This window comes from Ambystoma mexicanum, chromosome 13 (assembly GCF_040938575.1).
Source record: "Ambystoma mexicanum isolate Mex_15411 chromosome 13, UKY_AmexF1_1, whole genome shotgun sequence".
Classification (NCBI taxonomy): Eukaryota; Metazoa; Chordata; class Amphibia; order Caudata; family Ambystomatidae; genus Ambystoma; species Ambystoma mexicanum.
Window position 1 is genome coordinate 142,820,326 of NC_090938.1, and position 16,372 is coordinate 142,836,697.

The 16,372-nt window shown below is 47.0% G+C and overlaps 1 protein-coding gene across 2 annotated transcripts in view; it reads right to left on the reverse strand.

Annotated features, from left to right (window-relative positions):
- The window catches only part of BLTP3A (bridge-like lipid transfer protein family member 3A), a 538,966-nt gene that overhangs the window by 210,713 nt on the left and 311,881 nt on the right, over positions 1-16,372 (reverse strand). For both annotated transcript variants that reach the window (XM_069633498.1, XM_069633499.1), the window contains exon 13: positions 9,765-9,958. In XM_069633498.1, coding sequence (XP_069489599.1) covers positions 9,765-9,958 — 194 coding nt within the window. The remainder of the gene's footprint in view (positions 1-9,764; positions 9,959-16,372) is intronic.

Genomic DNA, 16,372 nt, shown 5'->3' on the forward strand with positions numbered 1-16,372 from the left:
TGGGGTCTGGTTGCATTTACAGGAACTCCTGCAGTACAGCACTGCGTTTCTGTGCAGAGGAACAAGTTACTTACCAACTGGTAACGTACTTTCGACTGGATGTTCCGCCAACGTATTCCACATCTTTCACATGTAATGTCCACAGCTGTGTACTTCAGAAATTTTTCGGCACGGGGCGCCCTGCGTCGATGACCCTTGAAGGCCTCAGTCGAGGGCGACGTCACCGGATGTTCTAAACAGGACGCACGGCATCCGTAACCTCAGTTTATGTTTTTTCCTCCATAACGTGTGACATGCTTGCACACAATAAAGCTGAAACATCCTGGGACTCTTTCACCTTCCGGGGTTGTTAGGTCCCCCTCTAATATCTTTGTTTTGATTTAGGTCAGTGACGGTGATCCATTTTGGTCACCCTTTAGCCTGGCTTTTGTCAGACCCATCCAAGGTCCTGTGTTTAGATCAACAACGGGTTATGTTTGTTCTAATTTTGTGAGGTAAATGTGTTCCTTACCTGATGTTTATATACAGTGAATTATGAGAAGAACAAAATGTACTAAATACGAGAAGAAATCTGTTTGTATATGTGTCTTTCTCAAAGAGTGTCATCACACTGCATATCCATGTATGAATTTATTTCGGTTCGGTTATATGCCCTCCGCACAATTCCTCATGCATCATGGTTTTCTGAATGTGCGGAACAATTGAATTTTTGTATAATGCAATCCCTGATTTTCCTAAAAAAAAGTGATAAAGTGACTGAACTTAGTAAATAAAAACTACTCCCAGTCTCACATAAACTAGCGCACGTGTATTATTACTCGTTTGTATGTACGCCTACCCTTTTGATATGCACACATAAAGCTACAGTAGCGGATTGGATACACCACAGATTAAATTTACATTTAAACATATTGCAAAAAGCTTTGACTCCCACAGACAGGACACCTCCCCTTGTTTGTATTTCATACATAGATAGCCCTTTGTCCTGGTCTATTTTTGGGCTTTTCCTCCCGTTTACTCTATGCTTGCGCACAATGCCTGCTTGACTGCACATAGCCTTGCGGAAACGTAAGCTCAAATCGCATAGGAAATTCTCCAGAGGGGCAGGCTGGGAGGGCGATGTGGAATACGTTGGAGTAACATCCAGTCGAAAGAATGTTACCAGTTGGTAACTAACTTGTTTTTCGAATGGATTGTGTCCAACTTATTCCACATCTTTGACAGAATCCCAAAGCAGTACCAGAAAATGGAGGAGGGAAAATAATTTAGAATACCCAATCAGATGGCAGAATAAAGAACCGCCTTAACAAAGGCTATATTTTGACCATGGAGCGTATGCAGGGAGTAACGTTTGACAAAGGTGTGGATAGAAGCCCATGTAGCTGCGTCACAAATATTTCTAATAGGAACTCCCTGCTGCAGGGCTGTGGAAGTAGCCACACCCCTAGTGGAATGAGCTCGCAACCCTTCAGGAGGGTCCTTGCCTGCCAATCTTTAACATTCAGTAATGGTGAGGATAATCCACCTGGGCAAGGTCTGTCTGGTAACAGCCTGGCCCAATCAGTGTCCTGCATACCCCACAAAGAGTTGATCGACCACTCTGACCCTGGACATCCTAGAAATATAAAAGCTCAGAGCTCTCCTAGGGTCCAACCTATGGAGTTGCTCCTCTTCCGTACCAGGATGAGGAGGAGGATAGAAAGAAGGAAGTACCACTTTCTATCTTAGAAACCCAGATAATACCCTAGTTGGAAAGGAAGGACGTACCCTCAGAACAACCCTATCCTTGTGGAACACGGTAAAGGGTGGCTTAGATGAAAGTGCCTGCAATTCACTCACTCTGCGAGCGGATGTAACCGCAACCAAGAACACAGTCTTGAAAAACAACAGTCTCAAAGGACAAGAGTGCAAAGGTTCAAATGGAGCACCCATCAGGAATTTCAACACCAAATTCAGATCCCAAACCGGCACCTGAAACGGGGACGGCAGGAACACATTAGTCAGTCCTATAAGAAATTGGGAAATCAAAGGAATCTTAAAATAAGAACATTCTTCTGACAAGCACTTGAAGATAGACAGCGCCACCAGGTAACCTTTAAATGGTACCTACTTGAAGGCTCCTGTGGGCCAAAGAAAGCAAGAAAGACAGAACCACAGGAATGGAACACTGAAAAGGATCAACATCTTGTCCTCTGCACCAGTCGCAAAACTTACGCCAACGGTACAGGGATTTGGTTGCCGGCCGTCTGGCCGAAAGCAACACCTCTATTACGCCATCCGGGAGGTCCCAATCCTTATAGCTCAACCTTTCAGATACCAAGCATGAAAGTTGAGAGTCTTCACCTCTGGAAGGAGAACCCAAACCTCCCAACCCCCGTACGCAAGAGAGAAATCCTCTCGGTAGGGAAGACGACGTGGAGGGCAGATGGACATTTCTAGAAGGTCTGGGTACCATGCTCTCCTGGCTCAATCCGGAGCAATGCGGATCCGAACCTCCGCAACCTCCTTAACACTTGAGGATTGATGGGGACCGGACAAAACGCGTACAGAAGTGGGAATGACCAATCCACAACAAATGCGTCTAAGGCTCCTCTCTGAGGAAATTCCCTTGAGCAGAATCTCTCGCACTTCCGGTTGGCACTGGTAGCAAAGAGATCCACTTGTGGGGTTCCCCTAAGGGAGAAGATCTCCAGGAGGACTTCCTGAGCCAACTCGCACTCGTGAGAGCTAGAGCTCTACCTGCTCAGAGCTTCCGCCTCTGCATTCTCCTCTCCGGCCAGATGAACTGCAGAGAGTGATATTTCCTGCTGGAAAGATGGCCCTTAGCTCTAAGAGGTTGATGTGGAGTTTGGACTCCGACGGAGAACAATGGCGGTCACATAGTCGGCATGAGCTCCCCATCCTTTGAGGGAAGCATCCGTCACTAGTCACCTCCGGCCACGGTTGCCATAACGGCTGCCCCTTCATCAGGTTCTCCTCTTTGGTCCACCACAGAAGATCCTGTGAGATCGAGAGTGGAATCTGAACGGGATCTGACATCTTGCCAGAGAATTGTGACCACTGCGTCTTGAGGACCACTTGCAAGGATCTCATCCTCAGCCTAGGCTATGGTACCCTGAAAAATGCAGGATGCCATGAGGCCGAGCAACCTTAAGAATTCGAAAGCCGGGAGACGCTGGGCATGTTGAAACTTGCCCACCATCTGCACAATATGATGAGCCCTCATCTTGGGAGGCAAGCACTTCCCCAAGGACGTGTCCAACACAGCCCCGATATACTGGAGCTGTTGGGAAGGTGTCAGATGCGACTTCTTGAAATTGAGGGAGAAGCCCAGCTTGTGGAGGGAGCGGCAGGTGAGACCGAGATCATCCATCGTTTTCTCAGGAGAACGTGCACGGATCAGCCAGTCGTTCAGGTAGGGGTAGATGTGAATCCCCCCCCACCTGAGATACGCTGCCACCACTACCATTAGCTTGGTGAAGACCCTCGGGCGGAGGACCTGAAACTGAACATGCGAACCGTCAGCCGCAAACCTCAGGTTCTCTGTGCTTTGGATGAATCGGCACATGAAAGTAAGCATCCTGTAGGTCCAGAGACATCAACCAATCCTGAAATCGAAGGGCCTGGAGGACCTTAGAAAGAGTGACCATCTTGAACTTGTCCTTCCTGAGAAGTTTGTTCAACCAACGCAAGTCCTAGATGGGTCCCAATCCCCAGTATTTCTTTGGAATCAAAAAATATCAGGAATACCATCCCTTGTTCCTCTCCGCTACAGGCACCAGTTCTATAGCACCTTTCTCCAACAGGGTCAAGATTTCCTGCAAAAGGAGCGGATCTAAAAGCTTCAAAAAGATTCCCCGGTGGATTGTCGCAAGGCCACTTTAGGAAGGGAAGGCAGCAGCCGTGGGCTATTGTATCCAGAACCCACGCATCCAAAGTAATAGCTCACCATTCTTCGAGATGCTGAGACAGTCTGCCCCCAACCTGTGAACAATGGAACTGGGCCTCATGCTGGTTGTGGAGCGGCTGCGGCAGCACCTGAAGGCAAAGAGGCAGCTGCCTGAGCAGCTTTGGCACCCCTATTTCCCTAACCACCATGGGTACTTTTTTGCTGGCCCCTATGACTGGTGGCTCCTCTCGCCCTACCAAAAGAGGAGTAGTAACAAAAAGAACCTCCCCTCCACTGCTGTCCCCTAGGACGAAAAGTCGGAGGTTGATGCACAGCTGCGCTCAAAGACCTAGCCGCAGCATTTGAGTTCTGCCACCTCTCAAGGCTCTCGTCAGCCTTGCTGCCAAACAAATGCGCGCCATCAAAGGGCATGTTCAAAAAACGGGCTTGTACATCTGGAGTAAAACCCGACTTCCGCAACCACGCAAATCTGCGTATAACGGTGCTCGCAGCCAATGACAGGCTAACACTGTCGGCCGTGTCCAATCCCGACTGAAGGAATTCACACATGGCATCCTTGCCATCTTGCACGAGAGCAAGGAACCAATCCCTTTCTTCCCCTTCGGGAATATGCTCAGCCACTAGAGAAACAATTCCACAGAGTGAATGACACTATTGCTAAGGCACAAGTAGAGTTGGCCAATTTCAGCGCCATACGCCCTGCAGAAAACACTTTGCGTCCCCAACCATCGAAGTGTTTGTCGTCCCCATCAGAAGGGATGGTAGGATACGCCGCCTGCCTCTAGGTGGCCGTAGCCGCCTGAACCACCAAACTCTCAGGAGTAGGGTGAGAGTAAAGGTAACTGGGGTCGCTACTGGAAGGGTGGTATTTTTTAGTTAACGATTTGTTAACCGCCGGCAGGGATTCCGTTGTCTGCCAAGCAGCCGCCACTCTTTTCTGCAACGTCAAATGAAAAGGTAATGCCGGGTCAGAGGACGGACCTGGATCCAAAATATCAGTTAAGTCATCCTGAACAAAAGCTTCCGGAGGACTAGACCAATCAAGATACTCAGTGAGCCTAGCCATCAGTCTCCTGTAGGATGACTTACCATGAGCCCCAGGCTCAGGTCTGCCAAACTCCACCTCAGGAGAAGTGTCAAAACCACTGGCATCATGAAGAGATTGACGTAACTCTTCCAATTGACTGTCACCGGAAAACCCCTGCCTCGGGACAGAAGAGGGTCTGGAATCCTTAACAGGCCTCACAGACATGGAAGTAGCCTTCCTTGGAGGATCCACAGTACCAGGGACCGCAATCAGCAAATTCCGTCTAAAAGGCCCCGAAGGTGTCGAGGGCGCCGACGGCTTCGGCGTCTACGTCACGGAGGGCTGGTGTGAAGACAAAGCTTTGACATCCATATCCGGCCGACAAAGCGCAGACAGTCGATGCCTACCTCAAGCCCTTACCAGATTTCTGCGGTTTCGCCGGGGTCGAGGACCGAGATCTGGAAGCACGTCTCTGGCGATCAACCTGAATCTTGTTCGAACGGGACCTCGATAGTTCCCGATGAGAATCGCGCAGAGGACCTGAGCCCGAAGGGGCACGAGCCATAGAGCGAGATCGTTCCCTGCCAGCGGAACTGTGCGCTGGAATTGGAAGAAAAAAAATCGCCAGCATCTGCTCCCTGAGGGCTGCCGATTCCTCCGGAGTCGAGGACTTTGTAGGACAAGCCACTTTCCTCGCTGCGCCATCCTCCGAGGAGGCTGGGGAAGGCGACCGATGACGGCGCTTCTGGGAATGTCGAGACGAGGACGACGAATGGCGGGAACCACTCCGGGCCCGAGATCCCGGGAATTCGGCTGACGAGGAGAGTCGCCCCCTCGAATCGTCGGTGGACATCCCCTTAGCAGCTTTACAGGACTTACTGGGGTTGGAACCCCTACCTACCTGTAACTTCCCCTTACACTGCCCGCAAGGCCTTAGCAGTTAGCGACTGGCATTTGGAACAGTTGTCTGTGTCATGACTCTCTCCCAGGCACCACAAAAAAAAGCAATGCGTGTCCGTAATCGACATCTTAGGCTTGTAGTCCCAGCAAGTTTTAAAGCCAGACCGCAGAGTCGTAGGGGTTGAAGAAGACATTCACGAGGAATACACGAGGCACGCTGAGTCTACGAAGCAAACACGATGCGGAAAAAACTGACTGAGGCTGCGGGCGCCGTGTATCCTATTTATAACATCCGGTGACGTTGCCCTCGACGGAAGCCTTCGAGGGACATCAACCCGACGCCATTGACGCAGGATGCCCTCTGCCAAAAAATTTCAGAAGTACACAGCAGTGGACATTACATGTCAAAGATGTGGAATACATTGCAGGACACAATCCATTTGAAGAGAAGTATGTCTGCTTCTTTTCTTATGGTAGGATGTATGCTCTTGAATCTGCGGTAGCCATGCTGGAATGGTGTGAGGGCATTCAGAGGAACTCCTGCAGTACATGACAGCAGGTCTGTGTTGAGAAGCTGGTCAGGTACTTAGAATTGGGCTTCCAGCTTGAAGGTCTGGTTGTCAACTATGCACAGTGTACCGTTACTCGAAGAAGCTGTGACTTGTTAGGAGACTAGTATTGTATCTAATATATAAAGAGAAGGAGGTGTGTTGTGTCTTGTATTCGGGCTATTGCATAATATGTCTGAGCAGATTAACATCTTGGTGTTCTAAAAGGTGTCAGTTGAGCCCTGAGCCGAGGTATTGGAGGATGGCCGATGGATGTTCCCCAACATACCAAGAGTAACTGGAACCTGTAGCCATGTAAACCGAGATGTACTTTTCCACCATGTAGTCCTGTGCCATCTGTCCTAAAGCATATACTGAGAAATCCACTTTATAACTAGGCCCTAACTTTCAGTCCTCAAGCGGGCTGCCCAAGTGAGATTGGACCCAATCTGTTGTGTAAAAAAAACTAGGATGCCGCCCAGAACTCTGTCACGTGCAGAGTGACCAACGTGTGAGCACTACAGTCTTTGACCAGACTGGTGGTGTCCCCCGAGCCATTGGGCCAACCCCATAACTCAGACCAGCTGCAGATGTGTCATGAACTCTGGTTCCACAGTGAAACTGAAGACTGAACTTGTCTGTGGGGCAGAGTACTATACAATTGTGGAACACGGAAAACCTGTGCCCGACCAGCTTCATAAATACCAGACATGTGTGAGCTCACAGAGTTTGCTTCCATATCCTCTTGAAATATGAAGGGGGCTGAATCTTAAGAGGATGACTGCAGTCATCCTAGTTCCTCATATTTCGAATCCAACTCAGATCGCTGCCTTGTTCTGTATAGCATGTTAGGAAGATTTTCTACAAGTCCTCGGGCGAGGGCTTGAGAAGATCAACATACAGTATGTGCAGAGTTTCCCTTGAGATATTTTCGGTTCTATTTTCTCTGCAGTAAATGTGAGATAGGTCTTACGGACTGGATTGCAATTCAGATGCCATTTTTTATCCATGCAATTTAGAACATGCGTACCTTCATTTCACGTGTTTACAGTGCTTAACCAGTAACATGAGCAGGACTCCTTTTATTTTTGGTTCTTGTTTCCTAGAAGTTCACTGCAGTAACTTAGGAAATACCTGACTTATTTCCCAATGATGAACTTCCGATAAGTTGTGAGAGTTGGTGTTAGATAAAAATGTATTGCAGTCCAAGTATCACTATTTTGTTTGCACTGCATATTAATTAGATCTGATTTAAGGGGTTGTTACATATCTCAATTTGAGATTTAGGGCCTCATTACACGGAAGGCGGTAAGGGTTTACCGGTACCGTTAAGGGCACCGGTACCGGTAAACCCTTACTGCCTTACTACGAGGTCCCTTTGCGGGACCCGACCTTCACGGCTGGTGTAGACCAGCCGTTAAAGTTGGGACCCGCAAAGGGACCTTGTTGCCAATTACGGTACCGCAATTTGCGGTACCGTAATTAGCTCCTTACCCATTGCCATTGAGCCCTATGGGGCAAAAATGGGAATGGGGAAGGGCCATGGAGAAAGGGGGAATTACCGCCCCGCCAACCTTGGTTTGGGGTGGTAATTCCCCTTTTATCCATGGTGGTACCGGCATGGTACCGGCGGAAACCATGGTGCTAACAGCACCATGGTTTACCGCCTTCCGTTTAATGAGGCCCTTAGTGTGAGAAAAAATAACAATGAATTTCATAATTTTTGCTTTGAAGAAAACTCATCAAGGCCATGCAATGCTCAACCTTTCATAATCCAATGGGTAAATGACTTGATGTTACTACTTTGTAATAATTTGGGCGCATAGCTGTTCTAATTGTCCTCAATTCTTTCACAGATTTTGCTGAGTGTTCATAGTCCATGTAGATTCTGTTTTCAGCTTTAAGAGTAAAAGACAACAATATTTACTGACTTGATATTTAATTGGTATGATTTGGGGAGTGAGGACACTTAATATATGGTGGTCCTATATCTTTTCATTGTCTATCTTTGAAGACTTGACTGTTTTCTGTAACTGTACAATAAAGTATCTTCTTTCTAACATACATCAAAAGGTGATTAGTAACATGTCATATTGTTTTACTGCCCTTTAGGATAGATTTCTTTTTGCAACTTTTCCTTCATCAACATCAACCTTTTACTATTGTCAGATTCCGGTTCTGACTGAGGCAAGTAACACCTTTTGCTTGACCTTTCTGGCTTAGCTCATCAGTTGAGGGGGTTACTGGCCGGTCCCCAAAGCTACCAGTGCGGGGAGACCTTCTCCCATTGCAAGAGGACTTGTTTTTAAGCTACAAACATCACCTTCCATTGAAGTGAGGGAAGTGTACTTTGTATCCTGTGACAAATCCAGGGAATGCATCCCCTCATCCCAAGGGGGAGCTACCCCCTTTGGGGCTAGGGAGGGGAGCCTTCCTAGCTTAACACCCAGGGGGCCAGGACAAACAGGGTCCCACTGTTGGTGACACCACCCCATTAGAGAACAAGAAATCCCGAAAAGGGGTGATGTGTTACCCTGCCTTGAGTGAAGAAAGTTGATATCTTTGTTGGTCATATGGGGATTGCAAGAGACAACTGTGTAAATAACCCTAGAGAAGTGGTTAGTTTCTGACCCTTTACTCTTGCCATCCTTGCATGAAGCGCAGGACCAATGGATTGTGTGAGCTAATTGCGAGGAACATAAAGTTTGCGTGAGACTGACGAAGTAGAGAGCCGCATTGACTGACGATAGAGACACAAGCCTGCAGCACCACACACAGCATGGAGAGTGGAGGAGCGAGAAAGCGCAGAGCCGCTGCCTGCATCAAGGCCGGAGCTGAAGTAGCTTGGGCCTGCTGACCGGAATAGAGATGCAACCACATGAAGTGGTTGGCCGGTACCGACTGGACTGGCACCTGCTGGAACTAACGCTGAAGTCCTGCCAAGCCCCGAGGGGAAGAAACGACCCAAGCGAATAGACAACAGAATTTCAGGCCAAATTGTGTTTTTGTATAGTTCCTGTATAATCTGTTTTATTTGAGAGCTCTGTGTGTGTAATTGTACCATTACACCTCCCAAACAATTCCTGAAGTCTAAGCCTCAGTACTCTACCACCTACCTGACCATGTTTGGCTAGACCCAAGTGTTGGGGCTGGTTCTGAAAATCCATCTGAACAATTAGTTAGTGACCATGTCAAACTCGTACCATAGGACTTTTTGGGGAGTAGGAGGTCACACCCTGTGAGCAAAATGTATTAAAGATTCAACATTGTGAACATACGTACCTTCCACTGCACTAAAGCCAACTGTTTCCAATCTCTTTGGTGCAAACTATGTAACAGGAGAGAGAGTGAAGCATATTCTGCCTGCATGATGCCATACCTTCAGGCCAGTGCCGTCTAGGCGCACTGCCACATGCTCATCACTCTTCCCCAGGTCCTGCAGTTGGTAGATTTCTTTGAACTGCTCCAGACTGCGGTAAAGATCCAGGCAGAAGATGTTTAGCCATAGAAGGCTGGTGGGGTCCACTGTGAGGGTCAGGCCGTTTAGTTGCATGTAAAGATTGGGGCTGGGCACTGCAAGGCAGGAGAAAGTATAAGCATACTCTGGCGAGAGACATGCAAACAAGGATAGAAAAAGCAGAAATAAAGTGAAGCAGTTTCAGTGAAGGGACAGTGCAGGCAGTACGAGTGATGCATAGGGGAGGGGGCAAAATGAAAGAATGGGGTGGGACAGGATGTGGAGGTGGGAGTGTGGGGTAGAAGTAGGATAGTGAAAAGTGTGAATGCGAGACAGCAGAGAGAGATAGACACACACCGAGGAGGCAAGGCGCACATGACAGAGGGCTGGGAAAGGAGGACGAAGAGAGGACGGGAGGAGGTGGAGGGAGAATGGAAAGTGGCGAGACAAAGCGGAAAAAAGGGATGAAAGAATGGGGCTGAAAGGAGAATGTGAGAGGTCAAGAATAGAGGTGAAACGCGGCATGGAAGGGGGAGAACCGGCAAGACAGGGAGTAGAGAAGAGGGAAGCAACAGAGGGGGGGAATGAACCAGAGCTAAAGACAAGGGAGAGAAATCAGAGCAGGAATGAGTGGGGGGACAAGGGAGAAAGAAAAGCAGAGGGGGGTGGCGAGTGGAAGAGTCTAGAAAATGGTGGAAAGCGGAGCTGGAAAAAAGTGAATGAGGCAGAATTAGAAAAGGCAGTGAGCAGAAAGAAGGAAAGAGAAAACAGTGAGGAGGTGTTCAAGGATGTTAGGGTCGCTTTTCTGAAGTCCAACTAAGGGTTTAGTAAAACCATACAACTGAGACAGTACAAGACTCCACTCTTAGTATAAGGCTGTACCACCCGAGTAAAGGGTAGCGTAGACAGAGCAGCTAGGCTTATCTTAGGAGGGAGAGGGCTGTAGGAAGGTACAAACAACATGTAGTATACCAAGGGTTCAACAGAAACACTTGCAACCAAAAGTATTGTACAAAATAAAGGTTTATTATAAATATAATTAGGCCAAGTTAAGTCTTGGGGTAAGTACTTTGTCAGAGTCATAAACATATTATAAAAACACAACACAATGCTTGAAGGTACACAGACCAAAGCTAAAACCATCTTCTTAATGCCAAACAGTAATTCTAGGAAAGTCAGACCTTATCATACACATTAAGTATAGGCCAAACCTATTCATGGGTAGTAAAACCAGAAGTTACTTGTAGATTACTTTACAGTAAGTCAAGGGTAGTACAGCGGGTCAGTAATGAGTGACAGTTAAGGAATCGCATAATCAACCAACCCGCTTACCCGGATACTTTTCTGATAGTGGAACACAGATTCAAGGAACAGCATTTACCAAGAACAATTATTCAGGATAACACAGTTATAATAGTTGAGTAAGACCTTTTGGTGTAATATACAATTACAGATTGCACCAGGCAGACCAAGGTCAGCTACACCCAAAGAAGACTAAGAATGGCACACAGCTATTCTAGGCAGGTAAAACCTAATGTTGTAATATTCTATTAAAGTTGCTTTTCAGATCAGTGGAACACAAAAATTGAGGTACGCAATAACTTTCTAACTTATTTTAGAAGGGCTCACAATTATTCAAGTTAAGTAAAACCCATATACCTTTTAAAGGAGCTATCAGCAACTTAAAAGGTAAGTATAATCTAAGGCAGACTTATTCTAGAGAGGGTAAGAGAAAGTCAGGGAAGCAAGATCCAGTTGGGAAACGTATAGACCTATTCTCTGAAAGAAATAGTTCCAACAGCATTACCTTAGGGAAAGAGGCACAACCAATTCCCCAGGGGGTAATTTAAGCTTATATATGCACTTTTCAGAATGGCACAACACACATTCAAGGTAAATAAGAACTTTTGTAACTGCTCACTCTCAGTTACAGTGCCAACTAACTTTCACAATAAGTACACTTTTTAAACACTTGTTATGCTTTTCAAGACACTCCTTTACTTATCCAGTACTTCCCTAAGCTAGTGCATGAGTTCACTCAAGAGGCGGAAGACGGATGCTAGTCGTCTAGGAGCTAGCTGTAGGCAGCGTGAGATAGGGTTCAGTTGCAGAAAAGTCAGAGTTCCTGTGGAAGACTGTTCAAACAAGTAAGTAGTTCACTTTAGAGTTAGTTAGGGTCCAGGGACCTCTGAGAAAACACCCTAGGAGGATTCCAGCAGAGGGCCTGGGCCACCTGGATGAGAGGACTCCCAATCACTGGAAACACCCCAAAGCTACACAGGAATCACAAAGGCTTAAGGTAAGTAAATACCCCAGCTGTCTGGTGGGGTAACATTTCGGACTCGATTCACATCTCCGGAGGTCCAGCAGGATGCCAAAGTTTCAGCTTGATTTGGAAAACAGAAGACTGCACTTCACACTGGCTCGAGGTCCCAGGGTATTGGGGTGTTGCAGCCCAGCAAGGTCGCAGCACGTCATGCTAAAAATGCAGGTCTTCTTGAGTTTGGTGGATCTCGCCAGCCTATGGGTCGAGGTTGTCGCTTTCAGAGTCCCCAGGTCGCTTTGAAGGAACGGTAACAGCAGGCTCTCTGGTCGCTGGAAATAGTCTCAGCCGCTTTTTCATCATCTTCCTCTTCAAATTCAGGTCCAGTGGTCGACTACCTCTTCAGCTTCCTGGACCGGACTTTCAAACTTGGGGGGTTGGCAGTTCTTTTAGGACAGCCAACCTCCCAGTTTGAACTGGATTCTCCCAGGCAAGGTGGAAGACAAAAGGCTGTATAGTTTTGGATTCCTCCCTCGCTTCCTGTCTACACAGACACTCTGGAGCATGGACGGGCTTGACCGAGATCTCCCGTCAAAGATAAAATTGACCTAAGGATTTTCCCACCCTGGAGGACATGGGAAGAGCCAAAAAAGGACAAGCAACACTAAAATGGTAAAAAAGACGACGCAGGCATTTTGGTAAAATGGGCTCCCATGGGTGCCGTTACCTCAGCTGTGTAAACAGCCCACGGTAAAGGTGCACTGAATTTGTAAAAAGGTTCACTGCCACCAGCCATTAAAGGTAAGCTTGTCCCTGTAACAGAATCGTTAGTGTCAGCGAGAAAGGGGATCCTCAGCACTACACAAGGTAGGGGGGGGCGTGTTCTGGTTTTCCCCGAACAAAATGTAGAAGGGATACAAATATCCTTTCTAGCCTTGGGAACTGTAGTTCTGACAAGGTTAGCCAGAGAAAGTAAAAGGGGAGCCCACAGGGCAACCCTGGAACAATAAAAAGGTATATACCAAAGGTTGTCAAAGGGAATACAATTAAAAGGACACTATGGAGAGTCTTCAAAATGACACCCATAAAAAGAGTAAAAGGATCTGTGAGTGTGGAAAAAGGTTCACACTCACTGAGGTATAGGGAAAAATAATCCTCCAGTAAAGCAAAAGGTTCTGGGGTTCTCACAAGTGAGGTATATTTAGCACTACGGTTAAAATCTTAAACAGTACAGCCGATCGCAGCCACGCTTAAAGCATTGGATTACTTGGTGGCTAGAATAGGCCTAGATCAATGGTACTCTCCAGACATGGCTATTTATCACGTTTGGGGCATCCCACTCACCCAGGAGGAAACGTTTTGTTAACACTTTAGGAAACTCCTCATACTCATGATGGGGATCTAGTGGTGGAGGGTAGATTCATAACCTGGGACGAACTTAAAGTGAGAGGGGCGTGGACACCTATAACAATGTTCCTCTAATATAGACGACTTAGGTAAACGATGCACTCCAAATGGCCAACCTTCCCAATAGCCCCGACCATCTCTCTGGTCTTAACGTACATCGCCGTCCCGCAACATAAAAGTAAATTGATCTCCACGATATATAAAATAGTACGCACTAACACGCCCTCTCACCCCGGGAGCCAATATAGGAATAGGTGGGAGGAAAGCCTGGGCTTCATATTATCAGAGGCTCAATGGGACACGGTGTGCGCGCAAACTAAGCAAATATCTATGAATAACAGGTTGCGTTTGATACACTAAGTATATACACCAAATGTATTACTCTCCAGCTCGCCTAAACAACTTTTACCCGGACAGGTCCCCCAGCTATAAGCACTGCGGGCAGTCACCAGCAGATTTTTACCACGTGGCTTGGGTGTGTTCCCCAGTGCAGACACTATGGAATAGGATTAAGCAGATGATGGCTACTACACTAAACGCACCAATCTCTCACTCTCCGGCAGTGTGGTTGTTAGCCCTGGTAGAATCTGGATCCAGAAGTGAGAAGAGTCATGGGCATGGCCTCGATAATAACAAGATCGTTAATTGCTAAAACTTTGGGTGCGAAAAGAACTCCTGCCTTCCCTGAATGGATCTCCTCAATGTCCAGATGTGAGAAGCGTGAAGCAGTCAAACACTACCTCCAACTGGCAGACCTTCGGACTACTGGGCCATGTTCAGGCATTATGTGGCGGAGCAGGAAGGGCCGCTGGATTGCCCAAGTGCCGTCCATGAGACTTAAGAGGGAAACTAATAACTTCCAGATTTTCGGTTAAAACTTTGTTCAATATAATGGGCGGGTTGATTGGACAGCATGTCGGAATGGATGAAAGGGGTTGTGCTGCTGATGAGCCGAAATATTTTTTTTCTCTTTTTTTGGACCTGGGAAACAAATAACTAATTGTAAACTGAGAAGTGAATCGATCTGGGATGTATTTTTCCTCCTTGCAAGTGTCTAACTGTGGTAACCATTTGTGCAACTTGGGTTAGGGATAGGGTGGCCGGGAAGGGGTTAGGGGGATCAGGTTGTTGTTTGGTGTTCTTGTTAGATGTCATTGATATAAATGGTAATTAAAAATGACTGTTTAAAAAAAAAAAAGAAATCTTAACTAACAAAGGACTGGGCCGAGACAGGAGGCAACAGGCCAAGACCCAGTGGCGGCTCATCCATAATGGGCGACGGGGCATTAACCCACCCCATTATGAACAAGCCACCACTGAGCACTCTCGGGTGCTTGTTGCTGCTGAGGTAGTGCTTCCTGGGCTGCTAGAACTGCCAAAGGGAAACGGTTTATCTTTGACATTTCATATCACAGCGCGCATGCGCAAATGTCCATGCAAGGCCAGGGAAGTTTTGTTTCCCAAGCCTTGCATGACCCATTGGGGATGCTGCCTGTGGTGCTGCAGCTATGAAAGTGCAAAGAGGCGCTACTGCGCATCTCTGCACATTCAGAGTTGTTAAGGAGTTTCACACAAGTTGCTGTCTGTGACAGAACTTGGCAAAAACCCACATTCGGTGACAGGGTTGTACCCCTTCCTGAACTACCAAAAGGTTTGGTAGCCAGGGCTGAGCAGCTAGGCTTAGTCTAGGGGGGCGAAGGGCTGTAGTGAGGCAGACAGTACTTCAAACATACAATCAGTTCAACGAAACACTAACAGTTATGTAAGAAAATAGTCATTTATTTCATATACACTAAGGCTATAGAAGAACAAGTTACTTACCAACTGTAATGTTCTTTCAACTGTATGTTCCTCCCACGTATTCCTTATCTTTGATTGATCCATTTCCAGCTTGCTGGCCTCAATCTTTTTTTCAGTAGAGGGCACTGCGCGTCGATGTCCCTTGGAGGCCTCCGTATCGACGTCAGTGTCATCATAGGTATAAATAGTCACACGCAGCGTATGTTGCTCAGTTCTGTTTAGTGTTTTGTACAGGATGAAATGGTTACTACCTTTGAGGGAGCGCAGGCTGCACCTACAAGGGAGATTTTACTGAAGGGAAGGATGGGAGGGGCGATAAGGAATAAGTGGAAGGAACATCCAGTCGAAAGAATGTTACAGTTGGCAAGTAACTTCTTCTTCGAATGGATTGTGTCCTCCCACATATTCCTTATCTTTCATAGACTCCCAAAGCAGTAATGTGTACAGGAGGCGGAAGTAAAAATTAGTATGGTTTAAGTGTACAGAGTGCAATACAGCTTTTTGAAATTTTGTTTCTTGGCTAGTGGAGGAATCTAGACTATAGAATCTGGTAAAGGTATGTGCAGACGACCATGTGGCAGCTGCACAGATGTCTTTTATTGGAACTCCCCTCTGGAGAGCTGACGAAGCTGCGATACCCCTGGTTGAATGAGCCCTCAAATGCTGAGGGGGGGGGGGTTCTTTCCCTGCCAATATATAGCATTCTAGGATAGTTAGAATTATCCATCTTGAGATGGTTTGTTTGGGGATGGCTAGGCCTAGTTTACGTCCTGCATAGCCCACAAACAATTGGTCTGCTTGTCTAAGTCTTGCAAGTCTGCTGATGTAGAAACTCAAAGCACGCTTTGGCTCAAGTCTGTGCAACCTTTCTTACCCTTTCCCCGGATGAGGAGGGTAAAATGAAGGGAATGTTATCTTCTGCATAATATGAAATTCTAACACCTTTGGGAGGAAATTTGGCTTCACCTGAATAACTACTTCATCCTTGTGGGAGATAGTATGTGGAGATTTGAGAGATAAAGCTTGTTGTTTGCTCACTCTTCTGGCAGAAGTTACAGCC